The 19246-nt window shown below is 42.3% G+C and overlaps 1 protein-coding gene across 1 annotated transcript; it reads left to right on the top strand.

Moving 5' to 3' along the window:
- Nucleotides 11764-13632, top strand: LOC8075681 (7-deoxyloganetin glucosyltransferase). The gene is made up of 2 exons (XM_002454198.2): nt 11764-12428; nt 12558-13632. Exons 1-2 carry the CDS (start codon nt 11903-11905, stop codon nt 13493-13495), a joined length of 1464 nt encoding a protein of 487 aa, XP_002454243.1. The 5' UTR covers nt 11764-11902; the 3' UTR covers nt 13496-13632.

The following is a 19246-nucleotide window of genomic DNA, read 5'->3' as shown; positions in this document are numbered from 1 at the left end:
GCAGGTGATTGGTGATGGCATCAGTCAACAAACCATCAGATGCGTGGCTGCAATAAACCTAGCCTCAGGCTAGGTTTATTGTAGCCACGCATCTGATGGTTTGTTGTATTTAGATTTCATTAAATCGATAATTAACAGTTGTTTCATCACTAGTCCAACATGCATGGTTCCTCCCAGATGCCCTACCCACCTATGACTGGGCAACCTAGTCAGGGGTTCTCCACTGACAACAACCATGGGTCTCAAGAACCTCCATCATTGAAATCACAGAGGGCCGCAAAGAAGAAAAATGTGTCCAGGAGAGGAACTGCATTCACCAAAGAGGAGGATTTGGTGGTGTGTTCAGCATTTCTTAATATTAGCAAAGACCCTATTACTGGTAATAGTTTGCAATGTCTTTTATGAATTTTTTTACCCTTTGATGGCCAAATAACATGGTGGCATAACATGTAGGTGTGAATCAGACTTCAGGTGGCTATTACAAGAGGATGCATGATTATTTCAATGAGCATAAGCCTGAAGGGTCGAACCGTAGCCAGATTGCCGTTCAACATAGATGGGCTTTGATTCAGAAAGCGATGAACAAGTTCTGTGGGCACAAAGCAGCTATTGATAGGTTGAATGAGAGCGGAAAAAGTGAGCAGGATCGGGTATACTTTCATTCATGTTGTCCTCCATCTCTCTAATTTTCATATATTTAATTTGTAATCAGTTGATTATAATTTATATTTGCAGATAGATGATGCAGTAAAAATGTACGAGAAGACAGAACCTTTTACCATCATGCATTGCTGGAGAAAACTTTGCAATGAGGCCAAATGGAGCAATAAGTTTCTTGAGCTAAACAACTCTGCATCACTTGATGGAATGTCATCTCCTCCAACTCAAGGCCATGCAGAATCTGGGAATCAGAATACAGACACATCACGACCTGAGGGTAGGGATAGTGCGAAGAGGCGTAGATCAAAGAGCTTCACAGAGACATCATCATCTAGTACAGCTGTTGAAGTCCTCCAGCGGTTGCAGGAGAAATTAGAGAAGACCGAACAGAAGCAAGACCAGCAAATGGTTGAAATCCTCAGCAGGAAGGATGAAAAAATTAAAATTCAAAGGGATCTTTTCAACCTTCAGAAGAAGCATATGAAGATGAGTGTGCAACAGAAAAAGAAGGAAAATGCGATTAGAGAGAAGGAGTCAGAGGCCCATCTGATATCAGCTGAGTCTAGTATTATGTCGATAGACATCGAGAAGGTCCCCCCTTATCTGAAAAACTATTATCTTGGCATGCAGCGGCAAATCATGGAGCGCAGAGGGTTCAGCGGCCCCTCGAACAATGAAGACTAACGAGTGTGTGTGTTGAACTTCAGTTGAACTAGAGTTGAATAAATGTATTATCTGTTGAACTGATGTATTATCTGTACTCTTGTGAAATGAAGACTAAGGAGTGTGTGTGTTGAAATGATGTCCGTTAACTTGCCATCACCGTGTCAATATGATGTTTTTTGTTTTGTGAAACAGCTCTGAACGAAATGATTATCACTTAACCGGTACATAGCACTCTGAAATATCAAAACCCCTATAGATTGAAGGTGCACGCCACTGAAATAATTACAGAACTCACAGAATTGCACTACAGATATCATATGTGTCTTATGAACAAGCAACAAAATATCTACATGTAGACTCCCTGCAGCTAAACCTACATGTCAGCTGCCAACAAAATACAAAGGCCTTATCAGTAGGCTCCCTGCAGCTAAACCTACTGCTACATACAAAGACGACAATAAAAAAAGCTACAGGTAAATGCTTTAGTTCCTGTTATTAGGACCAAAAGGACCAGAACATTGGCCGTAAAGCATCCACATGTGTTCCATCAGGTCGTTTTGAAGCTGAGTTGCCGTCTCTCTGTTCTGAATGATATTTTGAGCATCAACAAGTTTGTCAATTCCTGGGATTTCTCTATCCTGGTTAATTGGTGGGTCAGCCACTCCAGGCCATTCTGATGGGTGGACATTAGGTAGCTGAACCCACGCTCATCTTCAAATACCATGTTGTGAAGTATGACACAAGCACGCATGATGGAATTAAGCAATTTTTGATTCCACAAACGAGCTGGCCTATGCAAGATTTTCCACTTAGCCTGTAGGACACCAAAAGCTCTCTCCACATCCTTTCGACATGACTCCTGTTGCTCTGAAAATACTTTTTGCTTATTGCTAACTGGCAAACGAATGCTTTTCACTAGTGTAGCCCAATCAGGATAGATGCATCTGCTAGGTAGTATCCAAGGTAATATATGTTGTCGTTGACATGGAACTCAACAGAGGGTGCCCTCCCATTAGCCAGATCATCAAAAACATTGGAACGATGCAAAACATTAATGTCATTGTGAGACCCTGGTAAACCAAAGTAAGCATGCCAAATCTGAAGATCCTCGGTTGCCACCGCCTCAAGTATTAGAGTTGGCTTGCCTTTGTGCCCTCTGTACATGCCTTGCCAACCAGTCGGGCAGTTAGACCACTCCCAGTGCATGCAATCGATGCTGCCTATCATTCCTGGGAAACCTCTAGCCAAATTGATGCTTAATATGTGCTCTATCTCCTCACTTCTCGGAGGACGAAGAAATTCTTTGCCGAACACCTCGATCACAGTCATAACAAATTCCTTCAAGGTTTCCAGGACAGTACTCTCTCCCATTTTCAAATGATCATCCAACTCATCAGCTGGGCCTCCATATGCTAGCATCTTTATAGCCACCGTTCACTTGTGAAGAGCAGAGAATCCTAACTGCCCAGCAGCATTTCTCCTCTGTTTGAAGAAGGTATTCTTGGCAGTGACCTCATCCACTATCCGAAGGAACAATTCCCGTCTCATGCGAAACCTACAGCACGAAATTAGAATTGTTTATCAAATTAATTCAATGTGTCATGGAAATTGAATCTAGGCCAAATATTGTACCTCCTTCTGAAATGTTCCTCATTGTAAAGTGGACGTTCAACAAAGTAGTCTTGATTCAGTTGCCAGTCTGCTGTAATTCGATCACGCTTGTAAGTCTTGTGGCCTGGCACCGAACCTCCCCAAGGACGTTTTTGTGGTGTCTGGGTGAGGACGGCCACTGCAGCCATGATCTCATCATCCCTGGAGTATGCTGCGGCTGTCCCAAACATTGAAATTTTGACATAATTCCAAGCCATGGCAACACAACTGCAATCCAGGTAGACAAATTGGCCACAAATTAGTGCTCCTTTCATTTTATTCTCCATCCAAATGGAAGGAGATTGAGAGGGATTTGATACCCTAGAATAGCTATAGAAGTGCAATATCAATCCTAGATAGCTGTAGCATACAAATACAACAAGCAGAGTAGCTGTAAAATTACGTCAATCCGAGACAGCTGTATAAGTACATAGAACGTGTGGTATGTGGAATCGCAATTGAGTCACAGACAATACTCGCTCCATCTCTACTCTAGAAAAAGTCAAAATCCCTCCCAATCCCCTTTCATCCTCTCCAACTCACTTGGATTGGGGGTGAAATCCACGAGCCCTAAAAGTGGAGGTGACATTAAACAAGCAAATCACTAGAAAGAACTTTACCTAATTGATTCAGTTGCACCAACGCTGCTGGCGGTTGATCGCCGGCGGCTACTTGGCTGCCAGTTCAAGTCCCTTCTCAGTTCTCACACGCAGCCAGGGCGGCAAGATAATCCCAGCGTGGAGCCAAGCCCGCAGTACGCACGATACCCTCCTCTCTGTTTCCCGCGAAAATTTCATTGCCCGCCCGCGAACGAAACCGTCTGTCTTCCGTGTTTTCCTTTTGCGTTTATTGTTGGAGAACCCGACTTTTAGGTACGCGACCTTTTGGTTTCCTCGTGACGCATATCATAAATAGGTCTTCACTTTTGAGTTCTATTGTTGGAGACAGTCTAAAGCAACATGAACGACCCAAAATGGGTTTGGATGCCGTGATGGCTATCCCGTTGGAGATAGTCTTACACGATGGTGTGTGCGTCACGACTCACGAGGCAAGAGAACGGCAAAGCCTTCGTCACAAAAGCAAATCCTTCATCTGTATGCGGCCCATCCTCAGTTTGGGAGCAACGTCGGCTTATTTGTGCTCAACAAATTATTCAAGCCCAATCAAATGGGCCTGACGGCCTCGTCCATTTCAATTTTGGCGCGGTCCAATCTTCGTGAAAATGAAAGAATGTAATATTTAGGAAAAAGTCTATTTTCCTCTCCCATTTTTCACGAAAGTATGTTTTTTCTTCCTTAACTCTAAAACCGGATAAAACACTACCCTCAACTTTTTAAACTGTGTATTTTACCTCCCTGGAGCGGTTTCGAAGGCAGCTTTGCTACAGTGAATAATGGTTTTGCTATAGTGATGGTGGTTTGTCTTTTTCTTTTTTAATTATTTCGGCTAAATCTTTGAAAAAACATAGTACATCACAGAAAAATCATAAAATAGAAAATCTATTTTTTTAGACTCCACATAAGTAGATCTACATGCCAAAGATATAATATGGTATGCTTTAGTACAAAGTTTTTGCTATAAAGGTTTTGTCCTTTTCTTTTTTTATTTATTTGGCTGAATCTTTGAAAAATTATAGTAAATTATAGAGAAATAATAAAATAGAAAATCTAATTTTCTTAGACTCCACATGAGTATATATACACAATGAATGTATAATATATGTATGTTTTAGTCCGATAAAATAATTATAGAAGTTGTAGCTAAGAACTATTTCAATTATTTACAGAAAAGCATAGATCTAAAGCTATAGCAAAAAAATTATATAAAGCATACCATATTATATTTTTACCGTGTAGATATGCTCATGTGGAGTCTAACAAAAATATATTTTATATTTTATGATTTTCTGTAATTTACTATGATTTTTCAAATATTTAGCCAAAAAAAACTACAAAACCTTTATAGAAAAACTTTGTACTAAAGCATATCATATTATATGTTCAATGTGTAGATCTACTTATGTGGAGTCCAACAAAATTAGATTTTCTATTTTTTATTTTTTCTATGATTTACTATGATTTTTCAAAGATTCAGCCGAAATCATCTAAAAAGAAAAGGACAAAACCACTATCACTGTAGCAAAACCACTCACTGTAGCAAAATCGTCTTCGAAACCGCCCCAGGGAGGTAAAATGCATGGTTTGAAAAGTTGAGGGAGGTGGTTTGCTCGGTTTTAAAGTTGAGGGAGGAAAAACGGGCTTTTGTGAAAATGGGGGGATAAAAAGTAGACTTTTTCCTAATATTTAGTAAAGGAGAACTATGGGCCTGGGTCGAAGACAAGGATTTTCCGGATAAACTTTGGGATCGAATCAAGTTGACGTGAAAGAATGGAAATTTGATTAAGCGCATTGATATCAAATTACACAAGAACCCATTTAGGCAAGTCCAAATAGATGAGAGATCCATGAGCTTAAATAATTAAGCTGATGTGGCATAGTATCAATGGAAAAATATATGATAAAAGTTTCTTGTCTCCTTTAGAAAAAGTTTTATGAAAATGAAACTTATCAATATTATTGTTTTCAACACAAAGAATGTCACATGTTCCGTCAACTCTATATCCTTATTTTCAAATGTTTTTTTTGAAAGATCCCTTATTTTCAAATGTAGAGACCATCCTACACATTTATACCATATAAGCAGTTTTGATGACATATCAGCATTTTTAAGAAGATAGAGAAGAAATAAGTATCATAGAAAAGAAACTATCAAACTCAAGACGAGTTATAGAAGTAAATATCGATAAAACAAAATAATGAAACTGTATATTGAGAGGATTGATTCATCTATGTTTCATTGAATTTTTTTAACAATGTTATAAAACTTTTTACTAAAAATAGTCTTCGATCGTGTGCTCGTTTGAGCTTGATGTGGTTGCATCAGCGGCTGCTAGTAATTGTTTGTTGCAGTCGCGGTCGCAGCATGCCGGCCGGCTGTATATCCCATCTCTCTCTCTCTCCAAATGTGCACAGCCGCGATCGTGACCGTTTTTAGCCTCTCGTAGCCGTTACGTGTACAATATGTTGGCACTTTGGCCGTCCTTAATAAAATACCAAATAAAAGCTATCTTGGCGAAATAAGATTTGGATTCTTCAGCGCGCAACGACACATGAGTGCCCACGTGGTTACGTACGCCGGCACGGCCTCCTTGTTTCTTGGACTAGATCGGGACGCAGTAGCTACAACAAAACCACAGCAACCACTAAGGCCTTGTTTAGTTTACTCTGAAAATCAAAAAGTTTTCAAGATTCTCCGTCACATCGAATCTTGTGGCACATACATGAAACATTAAATATAAACGAAAACAAAAACTAATTACACAGTTTAGCTGTAAATCACGAGACGAATCTTTTAATCCTAGTTAGTCCATGATTGAATAATATTTGTCACAAACAAACGAAAGTGCTACAATTCCGAAAACTTTTCACTTTTCGGAACTAAACAAAGCCTAATGTTGGAGCCCAAAGACTGAGTTCCTTCATAGCAAGCTGAAGCTGTACCGGGAAACGGGAGGCCCTGTCGAAGCGGCTACCAGCTCCCTCCTTGCCGGCGTGGCCGTCTGATTCGCTTTGAGTTTTGACTTCACACTGTTACAGTAGTTCAGTCGGTCAAAATGACACCCAATATATAATCACGCGTCGTGGAGCTGGCCAGATCTCTCTCAGTTTTTGAGCTGGGTTTGACCATTGGACAGTTACGTTGGACCGCCCCTGTAAATCCAGCACTCAGCAGCCGCCCGATCGAAATCGCAATATCTCATTCTCTCGTCATGATGTGCTTTGACGTCAGGAACCGCGTCATGCTCCCGATTTCCGAACCGAACTGATGGTCCCTAGTGGTATGGTATCACTTACGGCGACAACCTGGTTTATAGATTTCGCTACTATAGCACTTTTGTTTATTTGTAGCAAATATTGTCTAATTAGTTGCTTATTTGTAGCAAATATTGTTTAATTATAGACTAATTAGAATCAAAAGATTCATTTTGCGATTTACAGTTAAACTGTATAATTAGTTTTTATTTTCATTTATATTTAATGTTTCATGCATGTGTCGAAATATTCGATATGACAGAGAATCTTGAAAACTTTTTAGTTTTTGGGTGCACGAAACAAGCCAAACAACAATGTGTGGCACTGTCAGCACGTACGGCGACACAGAGGGTCGATACAGAAACTGGGCGATCACTTGCGTCGCTGGAGGATGCGATGCGATCCATAGAATTTGCCCGTGCGTGTCACCTCTCTAGATATGAGAGTGAGACATGTGGAGGGGCTAAGCTTTGCACTCACCCGAAGGCCTAAAACCAATCCATGTTGCCATTTGCCATGTTGCTGCTCAAGACGAGGTCTCTGTCCATCTCAAAATCCGACTGATGGAACAGTTCCGGACAGGACAAGAACAGTGGGAGACGTCCATGGTAGGTTAGGTGGCTAGGTTCCGTCACGGTAGCTCCAACGCGGCGGCTAAGGACAAGTTGAGCCTTTATTGTCGTAGCAAAAGGGGCAAAGGAGCCGTGTCATTAAATTTTATACTAACAAAATTTTGCTCTGATCTAATGTGTAATTTATTGCCATGCTGCTATTTGACCAACAACTTTCTCCATCCATTTCATTCTCGGTCTTCCAATATTTAACCGAAAAGTATTTTTGTTTACTTTTTTGCACCGGGTGCCTAAATAAGCTATAAATGCTTACATATTCTAAGCTAGCACCTTTAGGCCGTGTTTTGTTTTATTAGGAAAAATTTCGTGACACTGTAGTATTTTTGTTTTTTGTGGTAATTATTATCCAACCATGGACTAACTAGACTCAGAAGATTTGTCTCGTAAATTTCGACCAAATTGTGCAATTAGTTTTTATTTTCGTCTATATTTAATACTTCATGCATGTGTCTAAATATTCGATGTGACAGGGAATCTTGAAAAATTTTGGGTTTTAGGGTGGAAGTAAACAAGGCCTTGCTCCAATGCATTGTACTCCCTCCGTCTACAAAATAATCAATTTCTACAATTGTTCTAAGTCAAAATTTTTAAACTTTGACAAATTTCTAAAAACAAATGCTAAGATTGATGGTATCAAATTGGTATCATTATATTCATCATAGAATATATTTTTATATGATGCACATTTTATATCATAGATGTTGTTACTTTTTTCTATAAAGTTAGTCAAACTTAAAAAAGTTTGACTCACACACATTCTATATAATTTTTTCGTGGACACCTTTTGTACTCATCATTGCATAGAGTTCTGTGCATATTAAATTTTTATAAATTTGAATAAATTTGTAAAAAGGTTAGCAACATTCATATCAAGTTTGTTATTAAAAATATATTCAACAACTAATTTAATAATATTTATTATATATCATATATTTTATAACGACGTAGAAAATGCTAAGTTGCCTCGGAATCTCTCCATCCGCTTGCTGGATGAGATCGTTGTGTGCTTATTCACCCTCATTTTATTGTATACTTCCATAAAGTTAAATCTCACTATCTATTTTTTTAATATGTAAGTTGTCCAACTAAACAACTTACTATTATATACAATTAAAAATTTACTAGCCTATGTAAAATATCTACATCAGCAAGTCACTATATTTCTTTCAACATACAAACTATTCAACTAAGCAATATACACACAATTAAAATCCACTAGACATATAAATATAATATCTACATTACCAAGACACATATAAGTATTTTATTTGTCTATATTATCTTGTCATATAATCCATTAATCTGTATTTCCCAGACTCCATCAACTAGCTTTGACTGAACAACGGTGGTTGTTGGAACATGGAAGAGGACGATGCCTGAAGCATATCAGTGTGGAGTGTGCAGTCGGTAGGGATCCACACGGGCTTCATTACAGTTGGGGAGGAAGAAAGGGTAATGCACAGTAGAAAGAGGCTACTGGTAAATCTTTGTACGTACCCCGGGACACGTATGATGTGACCAGCGAGTCAACCATAAGATCTAACGAATAGAGACATGGAGTACTCCTTCTGTCCTAAATTAAGTATTGTGAGAAAAATATGTATAATATTTATATTTCTAAATAAATTTGTTAAAAAATTAGATTTAAAAATCTTTTCAATAATACTAATTATATAACATAAATATTAATATTTTTAATATATATTTAATTAAAATTATTTCTCGGAAGTGAGAACTACAGTTATTTTGGGACGGAGGTAGTATATACGATTGTGATGTAACCTGTCCCACTGGGTTCAAATCCCTAACTTAACACATGTTTTCGCATTTTTTCTAAAATTTAATCACGCTTATGATTTCAGCGGTAGGCGATGTGCCCGTCGACAGCGAGACGCCTGCAGTGATTTCGTTAATATCAAAATTTACCGATTCAACTCGGTTTTTTTGAATGTGCTGGTAGGAATAAGGTATGCGTGCATACGTTCATAGCTTTGTAAAAGTCTCTAAAAAAGCCGATGGAAATGGAACATGACATCGCGTCTGTGTCTGTAAAAAGGATTTTGGTGCGGACGCGCAAGTCTGCAAGATCTGTCCGATCGTATCAAAAATCAGAACGGCAATGAGGGTTGAAAGTGGGTGTCAAATACGCCGCTAGCTTTCACAGAGTACCCGTGCTCCAATATGTTAAGTCATGTACTTTTAACGTGGTAATCTTGCATAAATAATTGCGAAGAGATATGCATAGGATTTGCCTTTCAGAGGCATCAGCCAGAGTAACAGACTAAATTAATTAATTAATTAATTAACGTCCGAAAGCTGATCTTGAACAACGCCGCTTTCACAAACTAGTCCCTAGTAGACATTGTTTACACGGATTTAATTGTAAAGTATTGCATGTGTGTAGTTGCGCGATAGATTTACTCCTATATACGGTATATATAAGTTTAGGCCTTGTTTAGTTCCGAAAAGATTTCGAATTTTGATACTGTAGTATTTTTGTTTTTATTTGACAAATATTATCCAATTATGGACTAATCAGGCTTAAAAGATTCATCTCGTAATTTACAGGTAAACTGTACAATTAGTTTTTGTTTTCGTCTATATCTAATGCTTCATGCATGTGTTCAAAGATTCGATATGACGGAAAATTTTGAAAATTTTTTTATTTTTGAGTGAACTAAACAAGGCCTTATAGATTCAAACAGGAAGGACGTGCCAGTCAACAGATTCCGATTACGTATGTAGCGAGGATACCACCGCCTCACCGGAGATGACAAATCCAAGTATGATCTTATACTCTAGTTCCAGGGCAAAGACTTCATGGAGAAGACGATAACCACAGTGTTACTGCCGTGGTTGCCAATTCGCGGATAGTTTTAGCCTGATACTCCTTCTATCCCCAGGTACAGCTATTTTAATCAAAATTATAGAAAAAAAAATAATATATACGACAACAAGTTACTATTTAAATTATTTTAGTATCTTATAAGTTTGACCTATTACACATAAAAAGATATCAAAATTTATAATATTAAATAAATATTATTAGACTAATTACGAAATGTATTTTTATAAAAAAATAATTTGAAGTCATAAATGAATATTATTCGCTAGAAACTTGATCAAACTTTAACTACTTTAACGCACACGTAACCTATAATTGGATATTTTTGAGACAGAGGTAGTATTTTTTTCCTTTTTCCACATGTCTAATCCACATATTTAGGACATTAATAGTCTAGGTCCTTCCTCCAGCACGCAAGTTGTCAGACAAGATGGCTGTTATTTGTCGTACTCTCCATACTAAAGACTTTACCCATGTGGCCTCTGATATACACAACAGGATGTGCATCAAAATACGTGCATATGACTCTCTCTTCTAATGTTCATTGTTGTGTCCTAATAATGTACGGCAAGTGTGCGGAAGGCACCGCCTGTCCCTGTGGGCAGATCAGAAACCACAACGAACACACCGTCATACTTTGAAAAGCATGGTAGGTACACGTCGCGTACCTACGCCATAGCATTGTTCCAGAATTGTGCTATAAAAAAAAGTAACAATTGTCGAGGCCGACTAAATTTCAGCAGGAACTATATGCAAGCACCGTACAATATATCGAATTCACATATCGACTCCAATCATAGAGCAATGAATGAATCCTTATCCAAAGAAAAAACCCCGCAAACGTTCCCACATCTCAACGTCGCGCGCATGTGATTAGGTGACGGCTTGGCATGCAGAATGCCGGAGAACATGGACACCCGCCATATAGTTTGGAAAGTATAGTAGGAACACGCCGCGTACCAGCAGTCGGCTAAACGTGGCAGCGTGGGCCGACCCCGCAACACGGCGCGGCGCGTACGCACAGGCTCAGCGCAGCATGGCGTACCAACCTGCCGTTCCGCGCGCGCTGACGCGGCTGGGCACGCAGCGCGCATGCCGCAACACTCGAGATGGCATCGCTGACGCCTGACGCCGAGCCGAGCCGAGCCGAGCCGAGCCGGCTGCTTATCGCCCGTGCGCCGTTGCGCGCGTACTGATCGACATCACCCCGGCTCGGCTGTCGCTTTCCGCTGACCAGAAGAGGCTGCTATCTCGAAGCCTCCAACCACGATGGAGCCCCCGGCCGTAACCCAGTTGCAAGACGCTATCGCGTTCCCGTGCTCCCTTGATTTTCCAGGGCCCGTCGGCCACCGTCACTACTACATTGTTTATTGCTGAAATCCCAACGACGCCTATAAATAGCCCCCGTCCATGCTGACCCAACCATCAACAAAATCACACAGAAAAGCAGACCAATAGCGAACACAGACACAGCAGCCTCTCGCCGTGTAACGCAACAGGCAGCGGCAAGCACCAGTGCTAAGCCAAAACACCCCACAACACACGCAGATCTCGATCACTAACGACCCCATACTACCATGGGTTCTCTCGGCAGCGCCGCGCAGCAGCCGCACGCCGTGTGCCTGCCGTACCCGGCGCAGGGCCACATCACCCCGATGCTCAACGTGGCGAAGCTGCTCCACGCCCGGGGCTTCCACGTCACCTTCGTCAACACCGAGTACAACCAGGCGCGCCTCGTCCGGACCCGCGGCGCGGCGGCCGTGGCCGGCCTCCCGGGCTTCCGCTTCGCCACCATCCCCGACGGCCTGCCCCCGTCGGATGACGACGACGTCACGCAGGACATCCCCTCGCTGTGCAAGTCCACCACGGAGACCTGCCTCGAGCCCTTCCGCCGCCTGCTCGCCGACCTCAACGACTCCGCGGCCACGGGCTGCCACCCGCCCGTCACCTGCGTCGTCTCCGACGTCGTCATGGGCTTCTCCATTGACGCCGCCAAGGAGCTCGGCCTCCCTTACGTCCAGCTCTGGACCGCCAGCGCCATCAGCTTCCTCGGCTACCAGCACTACCGCCGCCTCATGAGCCGTGGCCTCGCTCCGCTCAAAAGTTCGTGTGCTTTCTCTCCCCCACTTCTTTTTTGACTCCAAAACGAGTCAAACTTTTCTGCCTGCCACTGCCAGTTTTGCCAAGTCCACTGTCAATCTGATCGACTCATCTCGTCGTTTACATGCGCAGGCGTCGAGCAGCTGACGAACGGATTCCTCGACACGCCGGTGGAGGACGTGCCGGGGCTACGGAACATGAGGTTCCGGGACTTCCCGAGCTTCATCCGCACCACGGACCCGGACGAGTACATGGTGGGCTACGTCCTCCAGGAGACCGGGCGCTCGGCGGGGGCGTCGGCCGTGATCGTCAACACACTGGACGAGCTCGAGGGCGAGGCGGTGGCGGCCATGGAGTCGCTGGGCCTGGCGCGCAAGGTGTACACGCTGGGCCCGCTCCCGCTGCTGGCGCGCGAGGACCCGCCCACCCCGCGCTCCTCCATCAGCCTCAGCCTGTGGAAGGAGCAGGAGGAGTGCCTGCGGTGGCTGGACGGCCGTGACCCGGGCTCCGTCGTCTACGTCAACTTCGGCAGCATCACCGTGATGACCAACGAGCAGCTGGTGGAGTTCGCGTGGGGGCTGGCCAACAGCGGCAGGCCGTTCCTGTGGATCATCCGGCGCGACCTCGTCAAGGGCGACACCGCCGTGCTGCCGCCGGAGTTCCTGGCCGCGACGGCCGACCGCGGGCTCATGGCCAGCTGGTGCCCGCAGCAGGCGGTGCTGGACCACCCGGCCGTGGCCGCGTTCCTCACGCACAGCGGATGGAACTCCACGCTGGAGGCCATGTGCGGCGGCGTGCCGGTCATCAGCTGGCCCTTCTTCGCCGACCAGCAGACCAACTGCCGGTACCAGTGCAACGAGTGGGGCGTCGGGATGGAGATCGACAGCAACGTCCGGCGCGACGCCGTGGCGAGCCTCATCACTGAGCTCATGGACGGGGAGCGGGGGAAGGAGATGAGGAGAAAGGCACTGGAATGGAGGGACATCGCGGTCGAAGTGGCCAAGCCCGGCGGCACGTCTCACCGGAATTTTGATGACCTGGTTCGCAACGTGCTCCTGCCCAAGAACTAGGCGATTAGCTCCGTCTTTGCACGGTGTTTCTGTCAGTGTCGTGTGATTTTGTCCCTTTGGTTTGGTGGGTGATGGTGGAGAGATCCGTGTGGTTGTGTAAACAATAATAGTATATACAAGCGTTCAATTTTTGTGCACCTTGTGTTTACATGGATTATTGGCACTGGGTGTGGAGCATCGAGCGGAAGGCACTACAATAATAGGATTGGTCATTGGTCGAGCGGAAGGCACTACTAAACTAACGGATGACGACAAGAAACATCGAGATGCAAGGCGTGAAGCATCACAATCTGAAGATAAAAAAAAAACACGATCGGAGGAGAGGCTCCCACCGTATTTATTTCAAGAAGAAAACAATTCCATCCGATCGCAAGAAAACCTCCGAACTCTGGTTACATTAACGAGAGGATTTTTATTTAACCCACCCTGAAATTTGGATTTTTATTTACTCCAATCTATAATTCGTTCTCATAGAGATTGAAACTCAGAACCTAAGAGGTATCGCTGGAAAATTCTAACCAATTGAACTAGAGTCTTTGACACAATTGAAGATGACGATATGTAATCTAGTTATACAGAACCCAATTGCATTTTTCTTTTTGGAGGATTGGTTGGTCTTATCGAGAAAGTACTTGAAACATTTGCTAGTTCTGGTGTGAAAACGTGAGTGTGTATACATCTTTATTAGTCCCATTTCAGAAGACTAGCAAACGGTAAAGCATCAGGATTTCTAGTTTACTTTTTGCTGCAATATGGTAATTTAGCTGCAAAATTTTAGTTATTATTATAAATTATCTCTCTTAGAAGAAAAATGGGTTTTAGATGCATATTTAGAGGGCTATATATTTATGTTTTATATATGGGAGCGTATGCTATGGAAACCAGCTTCGTATGTAAACTATGCAAACTCTTATCAGGAACGTAGGATGATCATCCGATGGTTAGAGGCAATGGTGGAATAATTTTCACTTAAACCCCCCCACTCATCCTACCCTAATTAATTATTTTGCAAATCAACCCCCTGAAACCCAGCAGAACGCACGCCGCCGTCACACGCGCGAGGAACGCGGCTCCCGTTCGGCCCGTCGGTGGCCCACCTTGGTGACCACTCCGCAGGCGCCCTCGCCGAGGTGGCTGACCTGCTCTAGGTCCGACAGCCGCAGGTCCAGGTCGTCCGCGGGCAGCGCCAGCGCCTGCTTCATCAGCTCGTGGGGAGCGGCAGCGGCAAGAATCCGGTTGAAGAACTGGTGCGGCGCGATGGGCAACGCCGGGCAAGTCATCGGGCGCCGGGAAAAATTTTGACCAAACTGTGCAATTTGGGCAGACGCTACATGCAAGAAAAATTATAGTCTTTTGGGTGATGTGATTTCGGTAGATGCAACATATACCACCAACCAGTATAACATGAAATTTGTGCCATTTATTGGAGTGAATCATCACTTGCAAAGTGTTTTTCTTGGTGCAACATTCATAGTAGATGAGAAGATTGAGTCATATGTATGGAATATTGGAGATCTTTCTTAAGGCCATGGGTGGAGTAGCACCTCATCTAATCACAACGGATGAAGATGCAAGCATGATGGCTGCTATTGCTAAGATTCTACCAGGTACGGCACATAGATTTTGCATGTGGCATATCATGGAAAAGGTACGTGAAAAGGTCGGGCCCTCTTTAAGAAACGATGAAAAATTTTGGCAGAGACTAAACAAGTGCGTTTGGTGGACTGAGGATTCAGATGATTTCGTGTCACAATGGAATTCTATCGTGACAGATTATGACCTCCTAGAAAATGATTGGTTTTCCACAAGGTTTGCCATTCGGTAATCATAGATTCCGGTACACTTTCTGGACATACCTCTAGCAGGAATGCTTAGGACTACATCACGCTCGGAGAGTGCAAATTCTTTCTTTAACCGTTTCATTCATAGAAAGTTGATCTTTGTTGAGTTTTGGCTAAGGTTTGACACAGCTTTGGAGTGTCAGCGCCAAGAGGAGTTGAAAGCTGACAATGCAAGTCTGCACAGCACTCCTAAATTGATGACACCATGGGCCATGGAGAAGCAGTGTAGTGGGATATATACACATGAAGTTTTTAGTAAATTTTAGAGTCAACTTATAGTTGCAAGAGACCATTACATTATTCAAAGATTCTCTGAGTCGGAAGATAAGAACATTGTGACCATTAGTAGCCAATCCTGAAAAGAGCGAGTGGTTGAGATCAACAAGTCAATCATGTTCGGTACGTGCTCCTGTAAATATTTTGAGTCCTATGGCATCCCGTGTCGTCATATCATACAAGTGCTTAGAACCGAGAAGCAAAATGAGATACCAATGGGTTATATTATGAAGAGATGGGTGAAAATATGTAAAAGGTACATATTTTTATAGTTTCTATATGCCTATTTTGTTACGATATTATTAAATTTCCTATGTTTGTTTTGATACAGGAAAGTGTTATTTGATGACAAAGGTAACCTACTAGATGAGAAGCCTAAAGATGCTAAGGAGGTGGAAATGCGGAAAAAGATTTCAGACTCACGCAACATGTTTGAAGACCTTATTCAAAGGGCAAAGAATTCTGAACAAGGAATGAACTTTTTATATTCTAGTTTGTCCAACCTAGTAGAACCTCTCCAAGAGATCACGCCTGCTGCTATGGATAATAAACAGGATGAGTATGGATCTTTCCTTGGTAGTACTATTCCAAATGAAGTCAATATGCATCCACCAACTGATGTCAGGTCCAAAGGGAGAAGCAAAAGAATTAAGAAGAGCAAAGAGATGAGGGCTCCAAGCAAACGGAGGTGAAGAAAATGTAAGCAAGTAGTGACTCATGACGCACGCAATTGTCCAAACAACATTGTTGGCTGACTGTAATTTTCATGGTTTCATTGAGTCATATGCATAGATTATATTGATGCTGCCATTTTTTTAGAAATATTGCTGCTGCCATTATGCTGTGTACCTCTGAACTTTCTGAATGAGATGAATTGTGACAAATTTTAAACCTTATAAAGTTATTTATTTGGGATACAGGAGTACGTGTGAACAGATGCCGCGTATATACTGAATGAGTAGGGTGTACGCAACATATATCTACAGTTTGTTGATCGATTAATAATCCCAACAAACAATCAACTGCTGATTATTAGTTGCTGCTCGACATGTGCGTGTGCGCCACCGACGGGCCGAACGGGAGCCGTGTTCCTCGTGCGTAGGTGATGAGGCGACGACATTCCTCGCGCGTGTGACGGTGGCGTGCGTTCTGCTGGGTTTCAAGGGGTTGATTTGCAAAAAAAAATTAATTAGGATAGGATGAGTGGGAAGTTTAAGTGGAAAATATCACATCATTGCCTCTAACCATTGGATGATCATCCTACGCTCCTGATAAGAGTTTGCATAGTTTGCATACGAAGCTGGTTTTCATAGCATACGCTCCCTTTATATATAGTCATATAATGGTAGAAGTAGATAAGTGCGCAGCGGAATTCGGTCAAGCTCGTTATACCCACGAGTCGTCTGCCTCTCGGGGCTAGGTCCATCGGAGCCCACAACATATAAAGCCTTGGGAGTCTAACTCAACCCAAAGACTAGTCTCATAGGTGAGGATTGCCCTCATCTTATATGTTGTGCTCCCCATCATCTCAATTACTAATGTGAGACTAAACCTAACAATCTCTCCCGTCACACATCGAGCCTAACTCTTCACATCACACATACACCGTGTAATCTTCGGAAGACATTCTCCACGTACCACTTGTTAGAGTGCGTAGCGAAATTCGGCCCAACTCATTATACCCACGAGTCGTTAGCCCTCGGGGCTAGGTTCACCGGAGCCCACAACAAATAAAACCTTGGATCTAGCTCAACCCAAAAAACTAGTCTGATAGGTGAGGATTGTCCTTGCCTTATATGTTGTGCTCCCTTATCATCAATTACCGATGTGAAACTAAACCTAATAAAAACAAATAAGATTCAATGGCTATTGGTAATAATGATAATATTCTACCTAGGCGTTGTTTAGTTTGTAAAAAAATTTATCTTTGACTAGTATAACACTTTCGTTTGTATTTGACAATTATTGTCCAATTATGGACTAATTAGGCTCAAAAAATTTGACTCATAAATTACAGGGAAGCTGCGCAATTAGTTTTTGCTTTCGTCTATATTTACTGCTCCATACATGCGTTCAAATATTCGATGTGACGGAAAATCATGCACATAACATATTTGGACAACACGCCAGAAACTTTCATTGAATTGGAAATTGCACTACTTTGATGCTACCTTTTTTTAGCAAAAGTTTCTTTGATGCAAGCTGATGCCTAGTAACATCGATGGGCCAACGTGTGACACTAGCGGCCCGTGTGCTCGATCATTGATCCACATCCCACAGGTCGTTTTTTTATAACTACATTCCACAGGCTGTTGTGATCGCTTCCCCGCTGCCTAACTCTAGACAAAAATAACTGAAAACTGAAGACAAAACCATAAAAACTGAAACCAAAATCAAACTAGGCGAAACCGAATATTTTGGTTTCTAATTTGGTTTCCAGTTCTAACTGAAATAACCGAGTTCAAGTATAGCCAGACTTTCAGCTCATATATACAAGCCCATTAATATTTTTCCTTTGGCAAAACGTTTAGAGACTTGTCAAATTCCAACAAATATCAAACTCCAATTGCATAACTGTTGAAGATGCTCGGGGTATTTGGTTGGAGGTAATAAAATTTAACAGAAAAAAGATATACCGTTATACACTGTTTAGAAGTTATAATAATTTAAAAAATAAATCTTTTTACTTTTTTAAACTCAAGCAGTGGCAAACTCCAATTGCATAACTGTTACAGATGCTCGGGGTATTTGGTTGGAGGTAATAAAATTTAACAGAAAAGATATACCGTTATACACCGTTTAGAAGTTATAATAATTAAAAAAATAAATCTTTTTGCTTTTTTAAACTCAAGCAGCATTCGCGTGTACGTGTGTGTCAGACTCGGAGGGACCGTCGGATCATTCGGTGAACAGAAAATCGGTGAACGCCCCCTGGAATGGATTTGTGGGGTGAACAGGAAGTTAGAGGAGAGACACAATATATGTACATGTATTATACAATGAAATAATGAAGAGCTCCTTGCCTCTCTCATTCTCTGTTCTTGTGCATATGTCGTGATCAGTACTTCAGTAGGGATACGATCTGCGCCATAACGAGGACGGGAGAGCGGCGACTACGAAATTAGGGGAGTTTTGCCACAGATTCCCACTTTAAATGGAAGCCCATTTAAATCGGGCCGATAAAGTTGACCTTGGACAGGCCTTACACCCTTACCGATCGAAAATCAAGGTTTAAAGGACTAAGGTGCTGCTTAAATTTAGTCAACCATATGATTTTTTTTCTCTATTGGGCCATTCATCTATTTTTCATTAATAGAAAAATAGTTAACAGTACAAACGGTACACGATCATACAAGGGAGCAACCTTTGTGACATAACGCATACCTTGCTACCTAGCTACTGGCGTGGATTCACCAAGAGAAATTACATAGGGAAGGTGCTTTGAGACCAAATCGACAAAACAAAAGTGAGCGACTATGTCTACTAGTTCGTACCTGAGAAGAGAACCTGTATGGCTTCCCACGTCGGTACAGAATTCCATAAAAGAGGCTTCGTCAGGTCATATAGAAATTTTAGACTACACAAGTAAGATAAAATAGGCTAAAGTTTTTAGTCCTTATCTTTTTAGCCAACT

Source organism: Sorghum bicolor, chromosome 4 (assembly GCF_000003195.3).
Source record: "Sorghum bicolor cultivar BTx623 chromosome 4, Sorghum_bicolor_NCBIv3, whole genome shotgun sequence".
NCBI lineage: Eukaryota > Viridiplantae > Streptophyta > Magnoliopsida > Poales > Poaceae > Sorghum > Sorghum bicolor.
This window is presented reverse-complemented; position numbering and strand designations above follow the sequence as displayed.